The sequence below is a fragment of the Bombina bombina genome, chromosome 2 (assembly GCF_027579735.1).
Source record: "Bombina bombina isolate aBomBom1 chromosome 2, aBomBom1.pri, whole genome shotgun sequence".
Lineage (NCBI taxonomy): Eukaryota > Metazoa > Chordata > Amphibia > Anura > Bombinatoridae > Bombina > Bombina bombina.
In genome coordinates, this window is record NC_069500.1 from 1,037,556,126 (window position 1) to 1,037,579,792 (window position 23,667).

Below are 23,667 nucleotides of genomic sequence, written 5' to 3' on the forward strand. Positions count from 1 at the left end.
GTTTCGGCTCTGTCGTGAGCCTTTCTCAATGGTATACAGACTGGATAATGTGAACCTACAAACACCACCCCTAAATACCTGCCCCGCACACAGTGATGGCCAATCAGCTTACAGAGGTGTGTCGCTCCCTCCCGCGCATCTCAAACTCACCTGGACATCCGAAAACAGCTGATCCCCAGTACGCGCGTCATGACGTCATCACGTCATACCGCTTTGCATGGAAATGACTGTGTCACCTGATGGGCACAACTATACAGTGACATAGTGATAAACAAAAATAAGGGCCATAGGTAAAAGCCCTACAAGAATAATGTTTTGCACTATTGTTCTTGTAGGGCTTTTACCTATGGCCCTTATTTTTGTTTATCACTATGTCACTGTATAGTTGTGCCCATCAGGTGTTTGGCGGTTGTTGCAATGTCTCACACGCATCACCATGACAACCAGAGGTATTTGTTTACCCGGTGTTTGCCATGGATACCTGTGACACAGTCATTTCCATGCAACGCGGTATGACGTGATGACGTCATGACGCGCGTACTGGGGATCAGCTGTTTTCGGATGTCCAGGTGAGTTTGAGATGCGCGGGAGGGAGCGACACACCTCTGCAAGCTGATTGGCCTTCACTGTGTGTGGGGCAGGTATTTAGGGGTGGTGTTTGTAGGTTCACATTATCCGGTCTGTATACCATTGAGAAAGGCTCATGACAGAGCCAAAACGTCTGGTTTCTCTTCTGTTGAATAAATCGGAATTTTTAAAAAGTCCCTGTGTGCCGGCTGTTCTTGGATCACATTCAACAACGGAGGCCGTCCGTTGGACCCAGTTCTATCATACTATATATATATATATATATATATATATATATATATATATATATATATATATATATATATATATATATATATATATATGTGGATGTTTATATATGTATGTGTGTGTATTTGTAAATATGTATCTGTATGTGTGTGTGTATATATGTATCTGTATGTGTGTGTGTGTATATATGTATGTGTGTATATTTGTACATATGTATATGTATGTGTGTGTGTATGTGTGTATATTTGTACATATGTATATGTATGTGTGTGTGTGTGTGTGTATATATGTGTATATTTGTAAATATATATATGTGTGTGTCCTCCAGTAGGAAATTATGTATAGTACCCGTGGGATCTGTTAATGGGGAGAAAAGGGTCCCAGTTTGGCTATTTTAAATGTTGGGAGGTATGGAATGGGGAGATACAGAAACAAAGTTCTTCCAAACTGATGCATAAAATAAATGTATTGCATTACTTCCATGTGGTATTACTCTATATTGAATAGATTTGATACTGTTTTTTATTTTTATCCTCACAGGTGAAATTAACTTTTGAAACACAGACTTTTGAGGCTGAAATACCCCATGAGGCTCCTAGTACAATACCTGCAATGAATAATCTGACAAAGCTCATATGGGGAGAACAGCATGTAACCCATCAACAAATATTACAAAGCATCCCTCATATTGTTATGTACCTCACTCTGAGTATGGACTCTGACACATCAAAAGAAGAGGTGAGGGATTGTCTCTCCTTGACATTTATCATTTCATTCTGCTATACATATGTTCAAAATACAGTGCCATTTGTATGTGATCTTAAATGAGGTGTATTAGGAATTGACAGAATGTAGAATGAATTCCTTTTAATTTTGTATATAAGTAAAGGGACACTCGCCACGCTATTGTTTTTTTTCCTGTGCTTGCAGCTCTCTTATTTTAACCCATTAAACCTATTAAAGGTTCTGGTTGGTGAAGCTCTGCATCTTTGAGCTGGGCACCACCGTCTTAGAATGCGCATATACACCCTCTGACAGAGGCGTTGCACCTTCACAGATCAGTTGTACTTTTCACTTTGATATGCCTTGCACAGTATAGACTTCAGTTATTGTTTTTGTCAGTTTGCAAATTACAGAACAAATATATATATATATATATATATATATATATATATATATATATATATATAATACTATAAAGCAGTGCAGCCACTGCCAAAATGTACCATAAAACCAACATGAGCAATACAGCTTGTCAAAAAGACAATGTAACTGATGGCAGTGCCCTGTGTAAAGATGCAGAGCTTCACTAGCTAGCACTTAGCTGTTAACATAGAACTCTTTTATAATGAGCTGCAGACACGGGTGTAAAAACGATAGCATGGTGGCTAGTAACCGTGATATTTTAGCTTTAGCCAGCAGTGTAATGCCCCTTTAAAGATAGCATCTGTTTTATTTCTGAGCTTTCTAACATTGGCCTAGATTACAAGTGGAGCGCAGAAATATTAGAGCTGTTGTGCGCTACCTCTGCTGAAGTTGAATCAAATGTGCTCTTATTCTTGCGCTCATATTACAAAGTCAACTTAAAAAGGTAGTGCTTGAGCAATAGCCTGAGGCACTCTAACTTTTGGTGATCGGATAGCTTGGTCACGCTAAATCCCTAACCTGATAAACTTCTAGGAGGTGTGCGACAAAACTCTTTTTTGACATCCATTTGAGCACTAATTCAAAGGTGTGTTAAGAAATAGTTGAAATACCGTTGTTCTTCAACAATATATCTGTCTACCTGTCTGTCTACCTACCTGTTTACCTCTCTCTCTCTCTCTCTCTCTCTCTCTCTCTCTCTCTCTATCTACCTGTCTATCTACCTACCTGTCTATCTACCTGTCTATCTATTTGTCTGTCTGTTGCACTCCATTAACTTCCTGCATCCCGGAGTACTCTGGTTCAGGTTAAATAGCACAATAAGATATCAACGGGCACTCTCCTTCAAACACTTTATTACCCATGACGTTTCGAGGAAATAGCTTTCCTCTTCTTCAGACAAGTAACAATGGTACATAAATCTATTAAATATTTTCCCCATACACAAAGACGTGTCAACAATGTGAAAATCAAATACATATATACATAAAAACATTAGCACGGTTATGTGTTGCTTTCGTGCACAACACATAACTCACAACTTATATGCGCTATTAAGCACAACCGCGCTATCCATTAAAAATATAGGGCACAAAAGAGATATTGTCCGCATTAAACATTCTTTGGTAATTAGTGATTCACCGAAATGGAAATTCTGGACCGAACTCAAAAATCCGGGATGCACTTGGCCGAAAACAGATACCGAAATTGTCGGGGTTTTTTTTCTTCAAATAATTTTCAATTTATTTTTTTTTTGCATAATTAGACTATTTAATGAATGAATCTGAATTGAAAACCTATAGCCAATAAAAAAAAAGCCCACACTTTTATTGAAAGTAACACACTAAAATTGGACAAAACTATCTTAAAACAATAATATGCTACACACAAATTTTATCAGGCAAAAAATAATGCCATTTTTCTTGTAAGGTGTATCCAGTCCACGGATCATCCATTACTTGTGGGATATTCTCCTTCCCAACAGGAAGCTGCAAGATGATCACCCACAGCAGAGCTGTCTATATAGCTCCTCCCCTAACTGCCACCACCAGTCATTCTCTTGCAGCTCTCGATAAGGGAAGTAGCATAGAGAGATGTGGTGACTTAGTGAAGTTTATCTTCAATCAAAAGTTTGTTATTTTTAAATGGTACCGGAGTTGTACTGTTTTTTACCTCAGGCAGAAATTAGAAGAAGTGTTTTGCCTGAGGTTTTTGATGATCTTAGCAGGTTGTAACTAAGATCCACTGCTGTTCTCACACATAACTGAAGAGTATGGGAAAAACTTCAGCTGGGAGAACGGCCTGCAGAATCAACTGCCTTGAGGTATGTTCAGTATATTTTTTTCTAGAGAGATAATAAGAAGTCTAGAAAATGCTGACAGTGCCTGATATATTTGAGGTAAGCCTGATTGCAGTGATTTAATAACGACTGGCATCATGCTTGCAGTAAAGGGTAATTTTCATGTTAATTGCTCTAATAGCTTAGTATGTGAAACGTGTTATAAGGAACGTTTTTTACTAAGGGTGATAAATCTTTCCTAGGAGTAGTTTTTTAGGCCCTCTGACTTTCAGTGCATGGTGGGAGGGGCCTATTTTCGCCCTCTAATTGCGCAGTAACTTTTCAACTCTGAGACATCCAGCTTCCCTGAAGGAGTCCCCTGACATATTGGACCTCTGTAAAGGGTTTTTGTGCCTACAAAAGTCATTTTATGGGAAGGTAGGAGCCACAGTAGAGCTGTAGCAGTTTGCCTGTGACTGTTATAACGGTTTTACCGTTTTTTGGCTTTGTTTTTGAGCCTGAGGGGTTAATCATCCATTTGCAAGTGGGTGCAATGCTGTTTTACCCTAGTACATACACTGTTAAAATTTCATAGAGTTAACTGCTTTTTTCACTGTTTTGCAGTTTTTGTGTTTGTTTTTTTCTCTTAAAGGCACAGTACCGTTTTTTATATTCTGCTTTTTTACATTAATTAAAGTGTTTTCAAAGCTTGCTGGTCTCATTACTAGTCTGTTAAACATGTCTGACATAGAGGAAACTCCTTGTTCATTATGTTTAGAAGCCATTGTGGAACCCCCTCTTAGAATGTGTACCAAATGAACTGATCTTACTATAAGTTATAAAGATCATATTCTGGCTTTAAAAGATTTATCACCAGAGGAAACTGACAAGGGGGAAGTTATGCCGACTAACTCTCACCACGTGTCAGAACCTATGACTCCCGCTCAAGGGACGCCCGCTCAAGAGGCGCCAAGTACATCTAGCGCTCCCATAGCGTTTACCTTACAAGACATGGCGGCAGTTATGGATAATACCCTTACAGCGGTATTGTCCAAACTACCAGGGTTACAAGGAAAGCGAGACAGCTCTGGGGCTAGGAAAAATAGAGAGCACTCTGACGTTTTAGTAGCTATGTCTGATATCCCCTCACAATATGCAGAAGCTGAGGAAGGAGAGGTTCTATCTGTGGGTGATTTTTCTGACTCAGGGAAGATAATTCAACCTGATTCTGATATGTCTACATTTAAATTTAAGCTTGAACACCTCCGCGTGTTGCTCAGGGAGGTTTTAGCTGCTCTGAATGACTGTGACACCATTATGGTCCCAGAGAAATTGTGTAGATTGGATAAATACTATGCAGTGTCTGTTTACACTGATGTTTTTCCAATACCTAAGAGGTTTTCAGAAATTATTGCTAAGGAATGGGATAGACCAGGTGTACCATTCTCTCCCCCTCCTGTTTTTAAAAAGATGTTTCCCATAGATGCCGCTACACGGGACTTATGGCAAACAGTCCCTAAGGTGGAGGGAGCAGTCTCTACCCTAGCTAAGCGTACAACTATCCCAGTCGAGGACAGTTGTGCTTTCCTAGATCCAATGGATAAAAAGTTAGAGGGTTACCTTAAGAAAATGTTTATTCAACAGGGTTTTATTCTCCAGCCTCTTGCATGCATTGCCCCTGTCACTGCTGCTGCGGCCTTCTGGTTTGAGTCTCTGGAGGAGGCTCTACAGGTAGAAACCCCATTGGATGATATACTTGACAAGCTTAAAGCTCTTAAGCTAGCCAATTCATTTGTTTCTGACGCCGTTGTTCATTTAACCAAACTAACGGCTAAGAACTCAGGTTTTGCTATTCAAGCGCGTAGGGCATTATGGCTTAAATCCTGGTCAGCTGACGTTACTTCAAAGTCTAAGCTTCTCAACATTCCCTTCAAGGGGCAGATCCTATTCGGGCCCGGACTGAAGGAGATCATTTCTGATATTACTGGAGGAAAAGGTCACGCCCTTCCTCAGGATAGGTCCAACAAATTAAGGACCAAACAGACTAATTTTCGGGCCTTTCAAAACTTCAAGACTGGCGCAGCATCAACTTCCTCTAATACAAAACAAGAGGGAAATTTTGCCCAGTCCAAGCCGGTCTGGAGACCTAACCAGGCTTGGAACAAAGGAAGGCAGGCCAAAAAGCCTGCTGCCTCTAAGACAGCATGAAAGATCAGCCCAGATCCGGTAACGGATCTAGTAGGGGCCAGACTTTCTCTCTTCGCCCAGGCTTGGGCAAGAGATGTCCAGGATCCCTGGGCGTTGGAAATTGTGTCCCAGGGGTATCTTCTGGACTTCAAAGCTTCTTCCCCAAAAGGAAGATTTCATCTCTCACAATTATCTGCAAACCAGATAAAGAGAGAGGCATTCTTACATTGTGTTCAAGACCTCCTAGTTATGGGAGTGATCCACCCAGTTCCAAAGGAGGAACAGGGGCAAGGCTTCTATTCAAATCTGTTTGTGGTTCCCAAGAAAGAGGGAACCTTCAGACCAATCTTAGATCTCAAGATCCTAAACAAATTTCTCAGGGTCCCATCCTTCAAAATGGAGACTATTCGAACCATCCTACCTATGATCCAGGAGGGTCAATATATGACTACCGTGGATCTAAAGGATGCTTATCTTCACATTCCGATACACAGAGATCATCATCGGTTTCTCAGGTTCGCCTTCCTAGACAGGCATTACCAGTTTGTAGCTCTTCCCTTTGGGTTAGCTACGGCACCAAGAATCTTTACGAAGGTTCTGGGGTCACTTCTGGCGGTCCTAAGGCCGCGGGGTATAGCAGTAGCCCCTTACCTAGACGACATTCTGATACAGGCGTCAAATTTTCAAATTGCCAAGTCCCATACGGACATTGTTCTGGCATTCCTGAGGTCTCATGGGTGGAAAGTGAACGAAGAAAAGAGTTCTCTATCCCCTCTCACAAGAGTTTCCTTCCTGGGAACTCTGATAGATTCTGTAGAAATGAAGATTTACCTGACAGAGGCCAGGTTGTCAAAACTTCTAAATTCCTGCCGTGTTCTTTATTCTACTTCTCGCCCTTCAGTGGCTCAGTGTATGGAAGTAATCTGCTTAATGGTAGCGACAATGGACATAGTGCCGTTTGCCCGCCTACATCTCAGACCGCTGCAACTCTGCATGCTCAGTCAGTGGAATGGGGATTACACAGATTTGTCCCCTCTACTAAATCTGGATCAAGAGAACAGGGATTCTCTTCTCTGGTGGCTATCTCGGGTCCATCTGTCCAAAGGTATGACCTTCCGCAGGCCAGATTGGACAATAGTAACAACAGATGCCAGCCTTCTGGGCTGGGGTGCAGTCTGGAACTCCCTGAAGGCTCAGGGATCGTGGACTCAGGAGGAGGCACTCCTTCCGATAAACATTCTGGAACTAAGAGCGATATTCAATGCTCTTCAGGCTTGGCCTCAGCTAGCTGCGGTCAGGTTCATCAGATTTCAGTCGGACAACATCACGACTGTAGCTTACATGAACCATCAAGGGGGAACAAGGAGTTCCCTAGCAATGTTGGAGATTTCAAAGATAATTCTGTGGGCAGAGATTCACTCTTGCCATCTATCAGCTATCCATATCCCAGGAGTAGAGAACTGGGAGGCGGATTTTCTAAGTCGACAGACTTTTCATCCGGGGGGTAGGAGCTCCATCCGGAGGTATTTGCACAGTTGATTCAACTTTGGGGCAAACCAGAACTGGATCTCAGGGTGTCTCGTCAGAACGCCAAGCTTCCTTGTTACGGATCCAGGTCCAGGGATCCCAAGGCAGCACTGATAGATGCTCTAGCAGTGCCTTGGTCCTTCAACCTGGCTTATGTGTTTCCACTATTTCCTCTGCTCCCTCGTTTGATTGCCAAGATCAAACAGGAGAGAGCTTCGGTGATTTTGATAGCACCTGCGTGGCCTCGCAGGACTTGGTATGTATATCTGGTGGACTTGTCATCCTTTCCACCATGGACTCTGCCTCTGAGGCAGGACCTTCTACTTCAGGGTCCTTTCAACCATCCAAATCTAATTTCTCTGCATCTGACTTCTTGGAGATTGAACGCTTGATTTTATCAAAGCGTGGTTTCTCCGAGTCGGTCATTGATACCTTAATACAGGCGCGAAAGCCTGTCACCAGGAAAATCTATCATAAGATATGGTGTAAATATCTTAATTGGTGTGAATCCAAGGGTTACTCATGGAGTAAAGTCAGGATTCCTAGGATATTATCTTTTCTCCAAGAAGGATTGGAGAAGGGTTTATCAGCTAGTTCCTTAAAGGGACAGATTTCTGCTCTGTCTATTCTTTTGCACAAACGTCTGGCTGAGGTTCCAGATGTTCAGGCGTTATGTCAGGCTGTGGTTAGAATCAAGTCTGTGTTTAAACCTGTTGCTCTGCCATGGAGTTTAAATTTAGTTCTTAAAGTTCTTCAAGGGGTTCCGTTTGAACCTTTGCATTCCATAGATATTAAGCTTTTATCTTGGAAAGTTCTGTTTTTAGTAGCTATCTCCTCGGCTCGAAGAGTTTCTGAGTTATCTGCTTTACAATGTGATTCCCCTTATCTCATTTTCCATGCAGATAAGGTAGTGTTACGTACCAAACCTGGTTTTCTGCCTAAGGTGGTATCTAATAAAAATATCAATCAGGAGATTGTTGTTCCGTCACTGTGTCCTAATCCTTCTTCAAAGAAGGAACATCTATTACACAATCTTGACGTGGTTCGCGCTTTAAAATTTTATTTACAAGCTACTAAAGATTTTCGTCAAACATCTGCATTGTTTGTTGTCTACTCTGGACAGAGGAGAGGCCAAAAGGCTTCGGCAACTTCTCTATCTTTTTGGCTAAGAAGTATAATCCGCTTAGCTTATGAGACTGCTGGCCAGCAACCTGAAAGAATTACAGCTCATTCTACTAGAGCAGTAGCTTCCACATGGGCTTTTAAGAATGAGGCTTCTGTTGAACAGGTCTTCGCTTCATACTTTTTCTAATTTCTACAAATTTGATACTTTTGCTTCTTCGGAGGCTATTTTTGGGAGAAAGGTCTTACAGGCAGTGGTGCCTTCCGTTAAAGCGCCTGCCTTGTCCCTCCCTTCATCCGTGTCCTATAGCTTTGGTATTGGTATCCCACAAGTAATGGATGATCCATGGACTGGATACACCTTACAAGAGAAAACAAAATTTATGTTTACCTGATAAATTTATTTCTCTTGTGGTGTATCCAGTCTACGGCCCGCCCTGTTATTTTAAGGCAGGTGTTTTTTATTTTTAAACTACAGTCACCACTGCACCCTATAGTTTCTCCTTTCTCTTGCTTGTCTTCGGTCGAATGACTTGTTTTTCGGCCAAAATGTTTCTGCGACCAAAATTTTAGTGCATCCCTACTTAAAACAATATTAAATATCAATATACTGTATTATTCTTTATTTAGTTCTAACAGAATCAGATTTAAGTTTTTTTTTTTTTTTTTTTTTACCAATTATCCAAATAAAGTATAGTCCTAGAAAACTCATTATATGCAAAACAGTAAGTCAAGTAATGAACTTAAACAGCAGCTCTAGGCTAGCATCAAATTTTAAACATGCTACACAATAATTTTACCGAAAATAACAGGCAAAAAAACCCAACCGAAAACCGTAATTGCCAAAAATTCAATTTTCGTCTAAACGTTTCTGCAGTCGAAATTTTGGTGCATCCCTATTGGTAATTCCGTTAACCATTCAGTTGTAATACCAGATTGTGCGCTATTTTAAGCACTCTGCACCATCAATAGCGCAACACTTGTAATCTAGGCCATCATTTTGATAATTGGGTTGTCCACTGATTTTTGTAGACTTTTAATTGTGTTTTTTTATTGTTAAATTCAAAATGTGTAAATCCAGTTGACCGATCAGAAACAGAATTTGTGTCCTTTATAGATACTATATCATGCATATGAGAGAGCACAATTTAAATTGAACATGTTTTTTTATTTTTATATTTGATGCAAATAAATTCAAAATTAGACATGTATCTTTGTGCGCAACAGATTGCTCTCTGACTAGTAAGGATTATTACATAGCATTATTGATGGGCATGGGGAATAAAAAATGTATTACATTTTACAATATCATATTTTAGGTGTAGTCAAGAAATAAATTACTTAAAGGGACTGTAAACACCAAAAATATTATTGTTTAAAAAGATAATCCCTTTATTTACTTTTCCCCATTTTTGCATAACCAACACTGTTATATTAATATTTCTTTTTACATCTGTGATTACCTTGTATCTAAGCTTCTGCAGATGGCCTCCTTCTCTCAGATCTTTTGACAGACTTGTATTTCAGGCAATTAGTGCAGACTCTTAAATAACTCCTAGCATACAGATCACTGTCAGATGACACACACTGCTATTGGTTTATAGGTGGAAACATCACCTCATTGAAGAAGAGTGCTGTGCCGTGGGCTGCTGTAGGCTCTGACTTTAGCAAGCTGCTGCGGCACAGGGAGGGTGAGTTTAGTACCCTTTTTTTAATAAATGATCAATGAAACTCAATATTATTTTTAGTGATGGTAAATACTAGCGCTTTTTAAACGCTTGGATTTACCATCACTTTAATTTGGACTTTGTCCCTTTTAAAATATTTAATTTCACTTGGGTAAGGTAGATTTTTGGTGTGTTTTCATATTATAACTACCCTTTTCATTTTGGGCAATTCACCATTTGCTCGAAGCTATATAACTGTGTATGCCGGAGAATTTCAAATTCCAAAAATCTTAGGGCTTGGTCATTTTTGCTGTGCTGCCAACTTCTGTTTTATGATTTTCTAACTGATTCATGATTTGGCTCTGGTTTCTATCTTAAAGGAAAGTAAACACCTTGTAATTGCAAGACATTTTGGAGGTCTTCCTATAGAATAAAATATTGTCCAAGTTTAAACATTTTAAAAACAAGTTGTCTTGTTTGCTGCAATTGTTTTCAGTAGCTAAACTCCCTGGTTTCAAGTCCGCAGCTGACAACGCTAGCCAGGTTTTATATCTTCCTGTGTATGTATGTATGTATGTATGTATGTATGTATGTATATGTATGTATGTATGTGTGTGTGTGTGTATATATATATATATATATATATATATATATATATATATATATATATATATATATATATATATATATATCCTTGTGAAGCCTGAAGGGTTATGTTTTAGTTCTGAGAATGAGAAAATCCACAATTTGTCGGAGCTAAATTACATGAAAAGGGGCTAGATAAATAATTTAAATATATGCAGTTATTTTACTATGTTTGAAATAGATAAAGAAAAAAGAAAGAGCTCCAATGGCATAATATCTTACTGCACAGGCCCCCCTTATGCAGGATACTCACAAAGTTGTAGCACTTACTACTACTATGTTTAACTAAACCATTTATATAAAAAATCCTTTGGTGTTTGTTGTCACTTTTAAGACCATTCTGGGTAATAGAGGGACAAACGTTATGTTTGGTGAAGAAGTAGTCATTTGAAAATATATTTGGTAATTTGAGTTTCTCTTGTAAGGTGTATCCAGTCCACGTGTTCATCCATTACTTGTGGGATATTCTCCTTCCCAACAGGAAGTTGCAAGAGGACACCCACAGCAGAGCTGTCTATATAGCTCCTCCCCTAACTGCCACCCCCAGTCATTCTCTTGCAACTCTCGATAAGAAAGGAAGTATCAAGAGATATGTGGTGACTTAGTGTAGTTTTACCTTCAATCAAGAGTTTGTTATTTTTAAACGGTACCGGCCTTGTACTGTTTTACTCTCAGGCAGAAATTAGAAGAAGAGTTCAGCCTGGAGGTTTGATGATCTTAGCGGTTTGTAACTAAGGTCCACTGCTGTTCTCACACATAACTGAAGAGTATGGGACAACTTCAGTTGGGGGAACGGTCTGCAGATTACCTGCTTTGAGGTATGTTCAGTATTTTTATTTCTACAGGGAGTGCAGAATTATTAGGCAAATGAGTATTTTGACCACATCATCCTCTTTATGCAAGTTGTCTTACTCCAAGCTGTATAGGCTCGAAAGCCTACTACCAATTAAGCATATTAGGTGATGTGCATCTCTGTAATGAGAAGGGTTGTGGTCTAATGACATCAACACCCTATATCAGGTGTGCATAATTATTAGGCAACTTCCTTTCCTTTGGCAAAATGGGTCAAAAGAAGGACTTGACAGGCTCAGAAAAGTCAAAAATAGTTAGATATCTTGCAGAGGGATGCAGCACTCTTAAAATTGCAAAGCTTCTGAAGCGTGATCATCGAACAATCAAGCGTTTCATTCAAAATAGTCAACAGGGTCGCAAGAAGCGTTTGGAAAAACCAAGGCGCAAAATAACTGCCCATGAACTGAGAAAAGTCAAGCGTGCAGCTGCCAAGATGCCACTTGCCACCAGTTTGGCCATATTTCAGAGCTGCAACATCACTGGAGTGCCCAAAAGCACAAGGTGTGCAATACTCAGAGACATGGCCAAGGTAAGAAAGGCTGAAAGACGACCACCACTGAACAAGACACACAAGCTGAAACGTCAAGACTGGGCCAAGAAATATCTCAAGACTGATTTTTCTAAGGTTTTATGGACTGATGAAATGAGAGTGAGTCTTGATGGGCCAGATGGATGGGCCCGTGGCTGGATTGGTAAAGGGCAGAGAGCTCCAGTCCGACTCAGACGCCAGCAAGGTGGAGGTGGAGTACTGGTTTAGGCTGGTATCATCAAAGATGAGCTTGTGGGGCCTTTTCGGGTTGAGGATGGAGTCAAGCTCAACTCCCAGTCCTACTGCCAGTTTCTGGAAGACACCTTCTTCAAGCAGTGGTACAGGAAGAAGTCTGCATCCTTCAAGAAAAACATGATTTTCATGCAGGACAATGCTCCATCACACGCGTCCAAGTACTCCACAGCGTGGCTGGCAAGAAAGGGTATAAAAGAAGAAAATCTAATGACATGGCCTCCTTGTTCACCTGATCTGAACCCCATTGAGAACCTGTGGTCCATCATCAAATGTGAGATTTACAAGGAGGGAAAACAGTACACCTCTCTGAACAGTGTCTGGGAGGCTGTGGTTGCTGCTGCACGCAATGTTGATGGTGAACAGATCAAAACACTGACAGAATCCATGGATGGCAGGCTTTTGAGTGTCCTTGCAAAGAAAGGTGGCTATATTGGTCACTGATTTGTTTTTGTTTTGTTTTTGAATGTCAGAAATGTATATTTGTGAATGTTGAGATGTTATATTGGTTTCACTGGTAAAAATAAATTGAAATGGGTATATATTTGTTTTTTGTTAAGTTGCCTAATAATTATGCACAGTAATAGTCACCTGCACACACAGATATCCCCCTAAAATAGCTATAACTAAAAACAAACTAAAAACTACTTCCAAAAATATTCAGCTTTGATATTAATGAGTTTTTTTGGGTTCATTGAGAACATGGTTGTTGTTCAATAATAAAATTAATCCTCAAAAATACAACTTGCCTAATAATTCTGCACTCCCTGTAGAGAGATGAAATGAGTTCTAGAAAATGCTCACAGAGCCTTGTGTACTTGAGGTAAGCCTGATGTAGTGATTTAACAGCGACTGGGATCATGCTTACAGAACAGGGTAATACTCATGTTAATGCTTATGTTACTTAGTGACAAAACGTTTACATGATTTCATAAATAGGACGTGTTTTTTCTCTGAGGGAGATAACTCTTTATTTGGGGCATAGTTTCCACATGGCTAATCAGATACTCCTAGGAGTACTTTCTTAAGGCCCCTCTGGCATCCAGTACATGGTGGGAGGGGCCTATTTTAGCGCTCTAAATGCGCAGTTTTAATTCAGACTGAGACATCTAGCTACCCTAGAGGAGTCCTCTGACACCTGAGGACCATTACAAGGGGTTTATTTCTGCACAAAATCGTATTTGTGGGCAGGTAGGAGCCTCAGCAGAGCTGTGGCAGGGTGTTCAACTGTCTTTTAACGTTTTTTAAAATCCGGTTTGGGGCCTAAGGGGTTAATCATCCATTTGCAAGTGGGTGCAATGTTGCTTTAGTCCCTTACACACACTGTAAAAATTTCAAAGACTTTACTATATTTTTTCACTGTTTTGCAGTTTAAGTGTTAGTTTTTTTCTCTTAACGGCACAGTAACGTTTTTGTTTAATTGCTGTTTCACCTTTTATTAAAGTGTTTTCCAAGCTTGCTTGTCTCATTACTAGTCTGTTAAACATGTCTGACATAGAGGAAACTCCTTGTTCAATATGTTTAGAAGCCATGGTGGAACCCCCTCTTAGAATGTGTTCCAAATGTACTGAAATTTCTATAAGCTATAAAGACCATATTATGGAGCTTAAAGATTTATCTCCAGGGGATTCTCTGACTGAAAGAAGGGAGATTATGCCATCCAGCTCTCCCCATGTGTCAGAACCTATAACTCCCGCTCAAGTGACGCCAAGTACATCTAGCGCGTCTAAGTCTTTTACCTTACAGGACATGGCGGCAGTTATGAATACTACCCTCACAGAGGTATTGTCCAAACTGCCAGGGTTACAAGGAAAGCGAGACAGCTCTGGGGCTAGAACTAATACAGAGCTTTCTGATGCTTTAATGCCTGTGTCAGATATACCCTCACAATACTCAGAAGCCGAGGCAGGTGAGCTTCTATCTGTGGGTGACATTTCAGACTCAGGGAAGGTGTTACTTCAGTCTGATTCTGAAATGACAGCGTTTAAATTTAAGCTTGAACACCTCTGCTTATTGCTTAGGGAGGTTTTAGCGACTCTGGATGACTGTGACCCCATTGTGGTTCCAGAGAAATTGTGTAAAATGGACAAATACTTTGCAGTGCCTGTTTACACTGATGTTTTTCCAGTCCCTAAGAGGTTTTCGGAAATTATTACTAAGAAATGGGATAGACCAGGTGTGCCGTTCTCTCCCCCTCCTGCTTTCAAAAAGATGTTTCCCATAGATGCCGCCATACGGGACTCGTGGCAGACGGTCCCTAAGGTGGAGGGAGCAGTCTCTACCCTAGCTAAGCGTACAACTATCCCCGTCGTGGACAGTTGTGCTTTCCTAGATCCTATGGATAAAAAATTGGAGGGTCTCCTTAAGAAAATTTTTATACATCAAGGTTTTATTCTCCAGCCTCTTGCATGCATAGCCCCAGTTACTGCTGCAGCGGCTTTTTGGTTCGAGTCTCTTGAGGAGGCTCTGCAGGTAGAGACCCCGTTAGACAATATTCTAGACAGGATTAAAGCTCTTAAATTAGCTAATTGCTTTATTTCTGACGCAGTTTTTCAGTTAACCAAACTAACGGCTAAGAATTCAGGTTTTGCCATTTTGGCGCGTAGGGTGCTATGGCTTAAGTCCTGGTCAGCAGACGTTACTTCAAAGTCTAAGCTTCTTAACATCCCCTTCAAGGGACAGACCCTATTCAGGCCTGGTCTGAAGGAGATCATTTCTGATATTACTGGAGGAAAAGGTCACACCCTTCCTCAGGATAGGTCCAATAAGTTAAGGACCAAACAGAATAATTTTTGTTCCTTTCGAAACTTCAAGAGTGCCGCAGCTTCAACTTCCTCTAATGCAAAACAAGAGGGAATTTTCGCCCAGTCCAAACCAGTCTGGAGACCTAACCAGGCTTGGAACAAGGGGAAGCAGGCCAAGAAACCTGCGGCTGCCTCTAAGACAGCATGAAGGAGTAGCCCCCGATCCGGGACCGGATCTAGTAGGGGGCAGACTTTCTCTATTCGCCCAGACTTGGGCAAGAGACGTCCAGGATCCCTGGGCGCTAGAGATTGTTTCCCAGGGATATCTTCTGGAATTCAAAGGTTCATCTCCAAAGGGGAGATTTCATCTCTCACAACTATCTGTAAACCAGATAAAAAGAGAGGCATTCTTACTTTGCGTTCAAGACCTACTGGTTATGGGAGTGATCCACCCAGTTCCAAGAGAGGAACAGGGGCTGGGTTTCTATTCAAACCTGTTTATAGTTCCCAAAAAAGAGGGAACCTTCAGACCTATCTTGGATCTCAAGATCCTAAACAAATTTCTCAGGGTCCCATCCTTCAAGATGGAGACAATCCGAACCATCCTCCCTATGATCCAGGAGGGTCAATATATGACTACCGTGGACTTAAAGGATGCTTATCTCCACATTCCAATTCACAGAGATCATCATCAGTTCCTCAGGTTCGCCTTCCTAGACAGGCATTACCAGTTTGTGGCTCTTCCCTTCGGGTTAGCCATGGCACCAAGAATCTTTACGAAGGTTCTAGGGTCCCTTCTGGCGGTTCCAAGGCCGCGGGGCATAGCGGTAGCCCCTTACCTAGACGACATTCTGATTAAGGCGTCAACTTTTCAAATCGCCAAGTCTCATACGAACATTGTTTTGGCCTTTCCGAGGTCTCACGGGTGGAAAGTGAACATAGAAAAGAGTTCTCTCTCTCCTCTCACAAGAGTTTCCTTCCTAAGAACTCTGATAGATTCAGTAGAAATGAAAATTTTTCTGACAGAAGTCAGGATTTCAAAGCTTCTAACCTCTTGCCGTGCTCTTCATTCCACTTCTCGGCCATCAGTGGCTCATTGTATGAGCCACTTGCCGTGCTCTTCATTCCACTTCTCGGCCATCAGTGGCTCATTGTATGAATGAATGGTAGCGGCAATGGACATAGTTCCGTTTGCCCGCCTACATCTCAGACCACTGCAACTTTGCATGCTCAACCAGTGGAATGGGGACTACACAGATTTGTCTCCTCTGTTAGATCTGGATCAAGAGACCAGGGATTCTCTTCTCTGGTGGTTATCTCGGGTCCATCTGTCCAGGGAATTGAGTTTCCGCAGGCCAGAGTGGACTATAGTGACGACAGATGCCAGCCTTCTGGGCTGGGGCGCAGTCTGGAACTCCCTGAAGGCTCAGGGTTCGTGGACTCAGGAGGAAGCCCTCCTTCCGATAAACATTCTAGAACTAAGAGCGATATTCAATGCTCTTCAGGCTTGGCCTCAACTAGCTGCGACCAAGTTCATCAGATTTCAGTCGGACAATATCACGACTGTAGCCTATATCAACCATCAGGGGGGAACAAGGAGTCCCCTGGCCATGATGGAGGTTTCAAAGATAATTCTATGGGCAGAGTTTCACTCTTGCCTTCTCTCGGCTATCCACATCCCAGGAGTAGAGAACTGGGAGGCGGATTTTCTAAGTCGGCAGACTTTTCATCTGGGGGAGTGGGAACTCCATCCGGAGGTATTTCCCCAGCTGATTCAACTATGGGGCAAACCAGAACTGGATCTGATGGCGTCTCGTCAGAACGCCAAGCTTCCTTGTTACGGGTCCAGGTCAAGGGATCCCCAGGCTGCACTGATAGATGCTCTAGCAGTGCCCTTGTCCTTCAGCCTGGCTTATGTGTTTCCACCATTTCCTCTCCTCCCTCGTCTGATTGCCAAGGTCAAGCAGGAGAGAGCTTCTGTGATTTTGATGGCACCTGCGTGGCCATGCAGGACTTGGTATGCAGATCTGGTGGACATGTCATCCTTTCCACCATGGACTCTGCCGCTGAGGCAGGACCTTCTACTCCTCCAAGGTCCATTCAAACATCAGATAAATCAGAGACACTACCAGGAGAGACACTGATGTCGGATGGAAATTGCACCGGGGCAATAATAGACAGGTAGCAAGGTGACTCAAATAAAAACAAGGTTTTTATCTGAATAAACCTTGTTTTTATTTGAGTCACCTTGCTACCTGTCTATTATTGCCCCGGTGCAATTTCCATCCGACATCAGTGTCTCTCCTGGTAGTGTCTCTCCTGGTAGAGACCGAAATTACTTATTCCCTGTGAGCTACCGTTCATCCGGACCCGACAGGTGAAGTAGTCTGCTATTGGATATCCAGAGATCACGTGTACCGGCTCCTGTGTGTGTCCGTCGGGCGACTCTGAACAGTCCCGATCCGCTTCAACAGGCACAGTACGTGTGCCGCTGCCTTTGTGATTATATCCTGCACACAGGGGGGGGCTCTTGGCCCATTGATCTGACGATACTGCTTTATGTTTGGCACCTCTCTTGTTTTTCTTCTCATCTACATGCTTTGTTTGTTGTCTACTCTGGACAGAGGATAGGCCAAAAGGCTTCGGCAACTTCTCTTTCTTTTTGGCTAAGAAGTATAATCCGCTTAGCTTATGAGACTGCTGGCCAGCAGCCTCCTGAAAGAATTACAGCTCATTCTACTAGAGCAGTAGCTTCCACATGGGCTTTTAAACATGAGGCCTGTGTTGAACAGATTTGTAAGGCGGCGACTTGGTCTTCGCTTCATACCTTTTCTAAATTCTATAAATTTGATACTTTTGCTTCTTCGGAGGCTATTTTTGGGAGAAAGGTCTTACAGGCAGTGGTGCCTTCCGTTTAAGTTCCTGCCTTGTCCCTCCCTTCATCCGTGTCCTAAAGCTTTGGTATTGGTATCCCACAAGTAATGGATGAACCCGTGGACTGGATACACCTTTACAAGAGAAAACAAAATTTATGCTTACCTGATAAATTTATTTCTCTTGTGGTGTATCCAGTCCACGGCCCGCCCTGTCACTTTAAGGCAGGTGTTTTTTTTTTTTTTTTTTTTTAATTTTTAAACTACAGTCACCACTGCACCCTATAGTTTCTCCTTTTTTTTTTGCTTGTCTTCGGTCGAATGACTGGGGGGGGGCAGTTAGGGGAAGAGCTATATAGACAGCTCTGCTGTGGGTGTTCTCTTGCAGCTTCCTGTTGGGAAGGAGAATATCCCACAAGTAATGGATGAACCCGTGGACTGGATACACCACAAGAGAAATAAATTTATCAGGTAAGCATAAATTTTGTTTTTAAAACAATAAAAATTCTATTGTATACTGCCCCTTTAAGCTACTGATATTTTCAGCATAGGTGGGGAGGGATACAAGAGGCAAAATGCATATTTCAAATGACAAAATAAAGGTAAAAGAGCAATTTGTAAACAATGTAATACTTTCCAGCAGATACTGTAAATTAGATTGTTTCATTACGCATAATTAAAGAGACATGAAACTGCAAATTTTCTTTCATGATCCAGACAAAGCATAAAAATGTACTTATGTTTTTTCTAATTTGCTCCCTTTTTTTAAAAAAAAAAAAAACATACCTAGGTAGTTTCAGGTGCAGCAATGTACAGTACTACTAGGAGCTAGCTGCTAATTGGTGGCTGCACATGTATTCCTCTTGCTGTTGACTTACCTGATGTGTTCAGCTAGCTCCCAGTACTACATTGCTGCTCCTTCAGCAAAGGATACCAAGAGAAGAAAGCATATTTGATAATAGAAATACATTTTAAAGTTGTTTAAAATTGTAATCTCTATCTGAATCATAAAATAAACATACTCGGCTAGATTACGAGTTTTGAGCGCCACAAAAGCGGCAGTATTTCACCTCCCTATAGTGCTGCTATTACAGGTTTACAAAAAGCAGGCTTGTGCGGGCAATATGGTGGCGTTGAGCTCCATACTGCACCGAAATACAATCGCTGCTTTGATTTGCTCGTGCACGATTTCCCCATAGACATCAATGGGGAGAGCCGGCAAAAAAGAAGCCTAATGCCTGCGATTGGCGAAACAAAAGCTCTGTAACACAGCCCCATTGGTGTCTATGGGGAAAGGAAAAGTTATGTTTAAACCGAACGCCCTAACATAAAAAACACGTCTAAACACCCCTAATCTGTTGCCCCTAAGATCGCTGCCACCAACATTAGTTATTAACCCCTAATCTGCCACCCCCGACATCGCCTATACCTACATAAAGTTATTAACCCCTAATCTGCCGCCCCCAATGTCACCGCCACTATACTAAAGTTATTAACCCCTAAACCTCTGGCCTCCCACATCACTAACACTACATAAATATATTAACCCCTAACCCTAATCTAACCCTAACACCCCCTAACTTAAATATAATTAAATAAATCTAAATTAAACTTACATTTATTACCTATATAATTCCTATTTAAAACTAAATACCTTTTTCTCCTACATTGGTGTATCCGGTCCACGGCTTCATCCTTACTTGTGGGATATTCTCAATCCCTACAGGAAGTGGCAAAGAGAGCACACAGCAGAGCTGTCCATATAGCTCCCCTCAGGCTCCGCCCCCCAGTCATTCTCTTTGCCGCTCTAACTAGTAGCATCTCCGCGGGGGTGGTAAAGAGTATGTGGTGTTTAGTTGTAGTTTTTTATTCTTCTTTTAAGAGTTTGTTATTTTAAAATAGTGCCGGCTTGTACTATTTACTCTGCAGCAGAAAGTGATGAAGATTTCTGTTGAGAGGAATATGATTTTAGCACCAGTAACTAAAATCCATTGCTGTTCCCAAGCAGGACTGTTGAAACCAGAGAACTTCAGTTGGGGGGGAACAGTTTGCAGGCTTAACTGCTTCAGGTATGATCAGTCATTTTTCTAACAAGACCTAGTAATGCTAGAAGACTGTTAGCAATCCCCTCTGGGATAGGTAAGCCATATTTCTTAGACTCTGTATAAAATTATGGCTTATATTAAGGGCTCTATGCTGGTTGACACTATTGTGGGCTAAATCGATTGCTTTTTAGCATGTTTTCACTATAAATAAGGTGTTTTTTTAGACTTTAAAACACTTTTGGGGTTTTATTTTGCGCCAGGCACTTATTTGGACACCTATTCTAGTCAGAAAGGCCCCTCCACTCTGGAAATGAAGAGGGAGGAGGCCTCATTTTCAAGCCTCAATTGTGCAGTTGTTTTGCTTAGGCAGTTCATGCAGCTTCACGTGGGGAGTCCAGAGGCATCAGAAAAGACTCCAGAGAGGCTTATTTCCTACTAAAATAATCCCTAAGGAAGGTAAAGGCCACGGTGGAAGCTGTGGCATAGTACTGTAGTGTTTTTAACAGGTTAATTGCTGTCATTAGCTCCGGTTTGGGCATTAAGGGGTTAATTGGTCTGAAAATTTGTGTGCAATCCTTTCAAAGCATTAAGACACTGTGGTGAAAATTTCATTAAAATCGGATGTTTATTTGATGGTTTTTTGATGTTTTAGTAATAAAGTGTGCACTTTTATTATTTAAAGACACAGTAACGTTTTTGTCAAAAATAATTTTTATTGCATTGAAGATCTGTTTAAGTCTGTCAAACATGTCTGACCCTTCAGATAACCTATGTTCTGTATGTTCAAAGGCCAAGGTGGTTCCCCCATTAAATTTATGTGTGAAGTGTGCCATATCGTCCAAACAGCTTAAGGACCGTACAATCACGCGTAAAGATATAGCCCAAGATGATTCTTTAGCTGAAGGTAGTGAGGATAGCTCACTATCCTCTCCTTCTGTGTCAACACCAGCTATGCCCGCGCAAGCGATGCCCAGTACATCTAGCGCGCCAATTGCTATTACTATGCAACAGTTAGCAGCAGTAATGGATAATTCTCTCGCAGCATTTTTATCCAAACTGCCAGCTTTTCCTAGGAAGCGTGATTGCTCAGTTTTAAATACAGAAAATGAGCAAGCAGACGCAGAGGATAATTTATCTGTAGTGCCCTCACATCAATCTGACTTGGCGGTGAGGGAGGGCCTGTCTGAGGGAGAAATTTCTGACACAGGAAAAGTTTCTCAGCAGGCAGAGCCTGATACCATAGCATTTAAATTTAAGCTAGAACACCTCCGCGCTGTACTTAAGGAGGTCCTAGCTATTCTTGATGATTGTGACCCTTTGGTGGTCCCAGAAAAATAGTGTAAAATGGATAAATTCTTAGAGGTCCCAGTACACACTGATGCGTTTCCGATACCTAAGAGGGTGGCGGATATAGTGAATAAGGAGTGGGAGAAGCCAGGTGTACCTTTTGTTCCCCCTCCTATATTTAAGAAAATGTTCCCTATTGTTGACCCCAGAAGGGACGCGTGGCAGACGGTCCCTAAGGTAGAGGGGGCAGTTTCAACGCTAGCTAAGCACACAACTATACCAATAGAAGACAGTTGCGCTTTCAAAGATCCTATGGATAAAAAATTAGAAGGTTTACTTAAGAAAATTTTTGTTCAACAAGGTTTTCTTCTTCAACCAATTTCTTGCATTATTCCTGTAACCACTGCAGCTGCTTTTTGGTTTGAGGAATTAGAAAACTCGCTCCAGAAGGAGACTTCTTATGATGAAGTCATGGATAGAATTCACGCCCTGAAGTTGGCTAATTCTTTCATTACAGATGCCGCTTTTCAGTTAGCTAAATTAGCGGCGAAAAATTCTGGTTTCGCAATAGTGGCGCGTAGAGCGCTTTGGCTAAAATCGTGGTCGGCGGATGTGTCGTCCAAAACAAAATTGCTTAATATTCCTTTCAAGGGTAAGACCCTATTCGGGCCAGAGTTGAAAGAAATTATTTCAGATATCACTGGGGGAAAGGGCCATGCCCTTCCACAGGATAGACCTTTCAAAGCTAAAAATACGTCTAATTTCTCCAACATAGGTGTGTCCGGTCCACGGCGTCATCCTTACTTGTGGGATATTCTCTTCCCCAACAGGAAATGGCAAAGAGCCCAGCAAAGCTGGTCACATGATCCCTCCTAGGCTCCGCCTACCCCAGTCATTCTCTTTGCCGTTGCACAGGCAACATCTCCACGGAGATGGCTAAGAGTTTTTTGGTGTTTAAATGTAGTTTTTATTCTTCAATCAAGTGTTTGTTATTTTAAAATAGTGCTGGTATGTACTATTTACTCTGAAACAGAAAAGAGAAGAAGATTTCTGTTTGTAAGAGGAAGATGATTTTAGCAAACGTTACTAAAATCGATTGCTGTTTCCACACAGGACTGTTGAGATGAAGTAACTTCAGTTGGGGGAAGCAGTTGGCAGACTTTTCTGCCTGAGGTATGACTGGCCACATTTCTAACAAGACTTTGTAATGCTGGAAGGCTGTCATTTTCCCTATGGGGACCGGTAAGCCATTTTCTTAGATTAAGTAAAAGAATAAAGGGCTTTATAAGGGCTTAAAAAACTGGTAGACATTTTTCTGGGCTAAAACGATTACTTTGCTAAGCATATTTGGCAGATTATAACTCTTTATAGTTATTATAATCTTGGGGATTGTTGTTAAAAAACGGCAGGCACTGTATGGACACCTTTTTCAGATGGGGGCCTTCTCTAGTCATAGGCAGAGCCTCATTTTCGCGCCACTAATGCGCAGTTGTTTTTGGAAAGCAAGGCATGCAGATGCATGTGTGAGGAGCTAAGAACCACTGAAAAAGCTTAAAGAAGGCGTCATTTGGTATCGTATTCCCCTCTGGGCTTGGTTGGGTCTCAGCAAAGCAGATACCTGGGACTGTATGGGGGTTAAATGTAAAAACGGCTCCGGTTCCGTTATTTTAAGGGTTAAAGCTTTCAAATTTGGTGTGCAATACTTTTAAGGCTTTAAGACACTGTGGTGAAATTTTGGTGAATTTTGAACAATTGCTTCATGCTTTTTCGCATATTCAGTAATAAAGTGTGTTCTGTTTAAAATTTAAAGTGACAGTAACGGTTTTATTTTAAAACGTTTTTTGTGCTTTGTTGACAAGTTTAAGCCTGTTTAACATGTCTGAACCATCAGATAAGCGATGTTCTATATGTATGAAAGCCAATGTGTCTCCCCATTTAAATATATGTGATAATTGTGACATAGTGTCCAAACAAAGTAGGGACAATGATGCCACAGATAATAATAGTGCCCAAGATGATTCTTCAGATGAGGGGAGTAAGCATGGTACTGCATCATCCCCTTCTGTGTCTACACCAGTTTTGCCCACACAAGAGGCCCCTAGTACATCTAGTGCGCCAATACTTATTACCATGCAACAATTAACGGCTGTTATGGATAATTCTATTGCAAATATTTTATCTAAAATGCCTACTTATCA

The 23,667-nt window shown here is 41.4% G+C and overlaps 1 protein-coding gene across 1 annotated transcript in view; it reads left to right on the forward strand.

The window, feature by feature from the left end:
- Window positions 1-23,667, forward strand: part of INTU (inturned planar cell polarity protein) — a 473,020-nt gene that overhangs the window by 120,579 nt on the left and 328,774 nt on the right. The window contains exon 4 of the mRNA XM_053703638.1: window positions 1,357-1,554. Within this exon, the coding sequence (XP_053559613.1) occupies window positions 1,357-1,554 (198 nt within the window). The remainder of the gene's footprint in view (window positions 1-1,356; window positions 1,555-23,667) is intronic.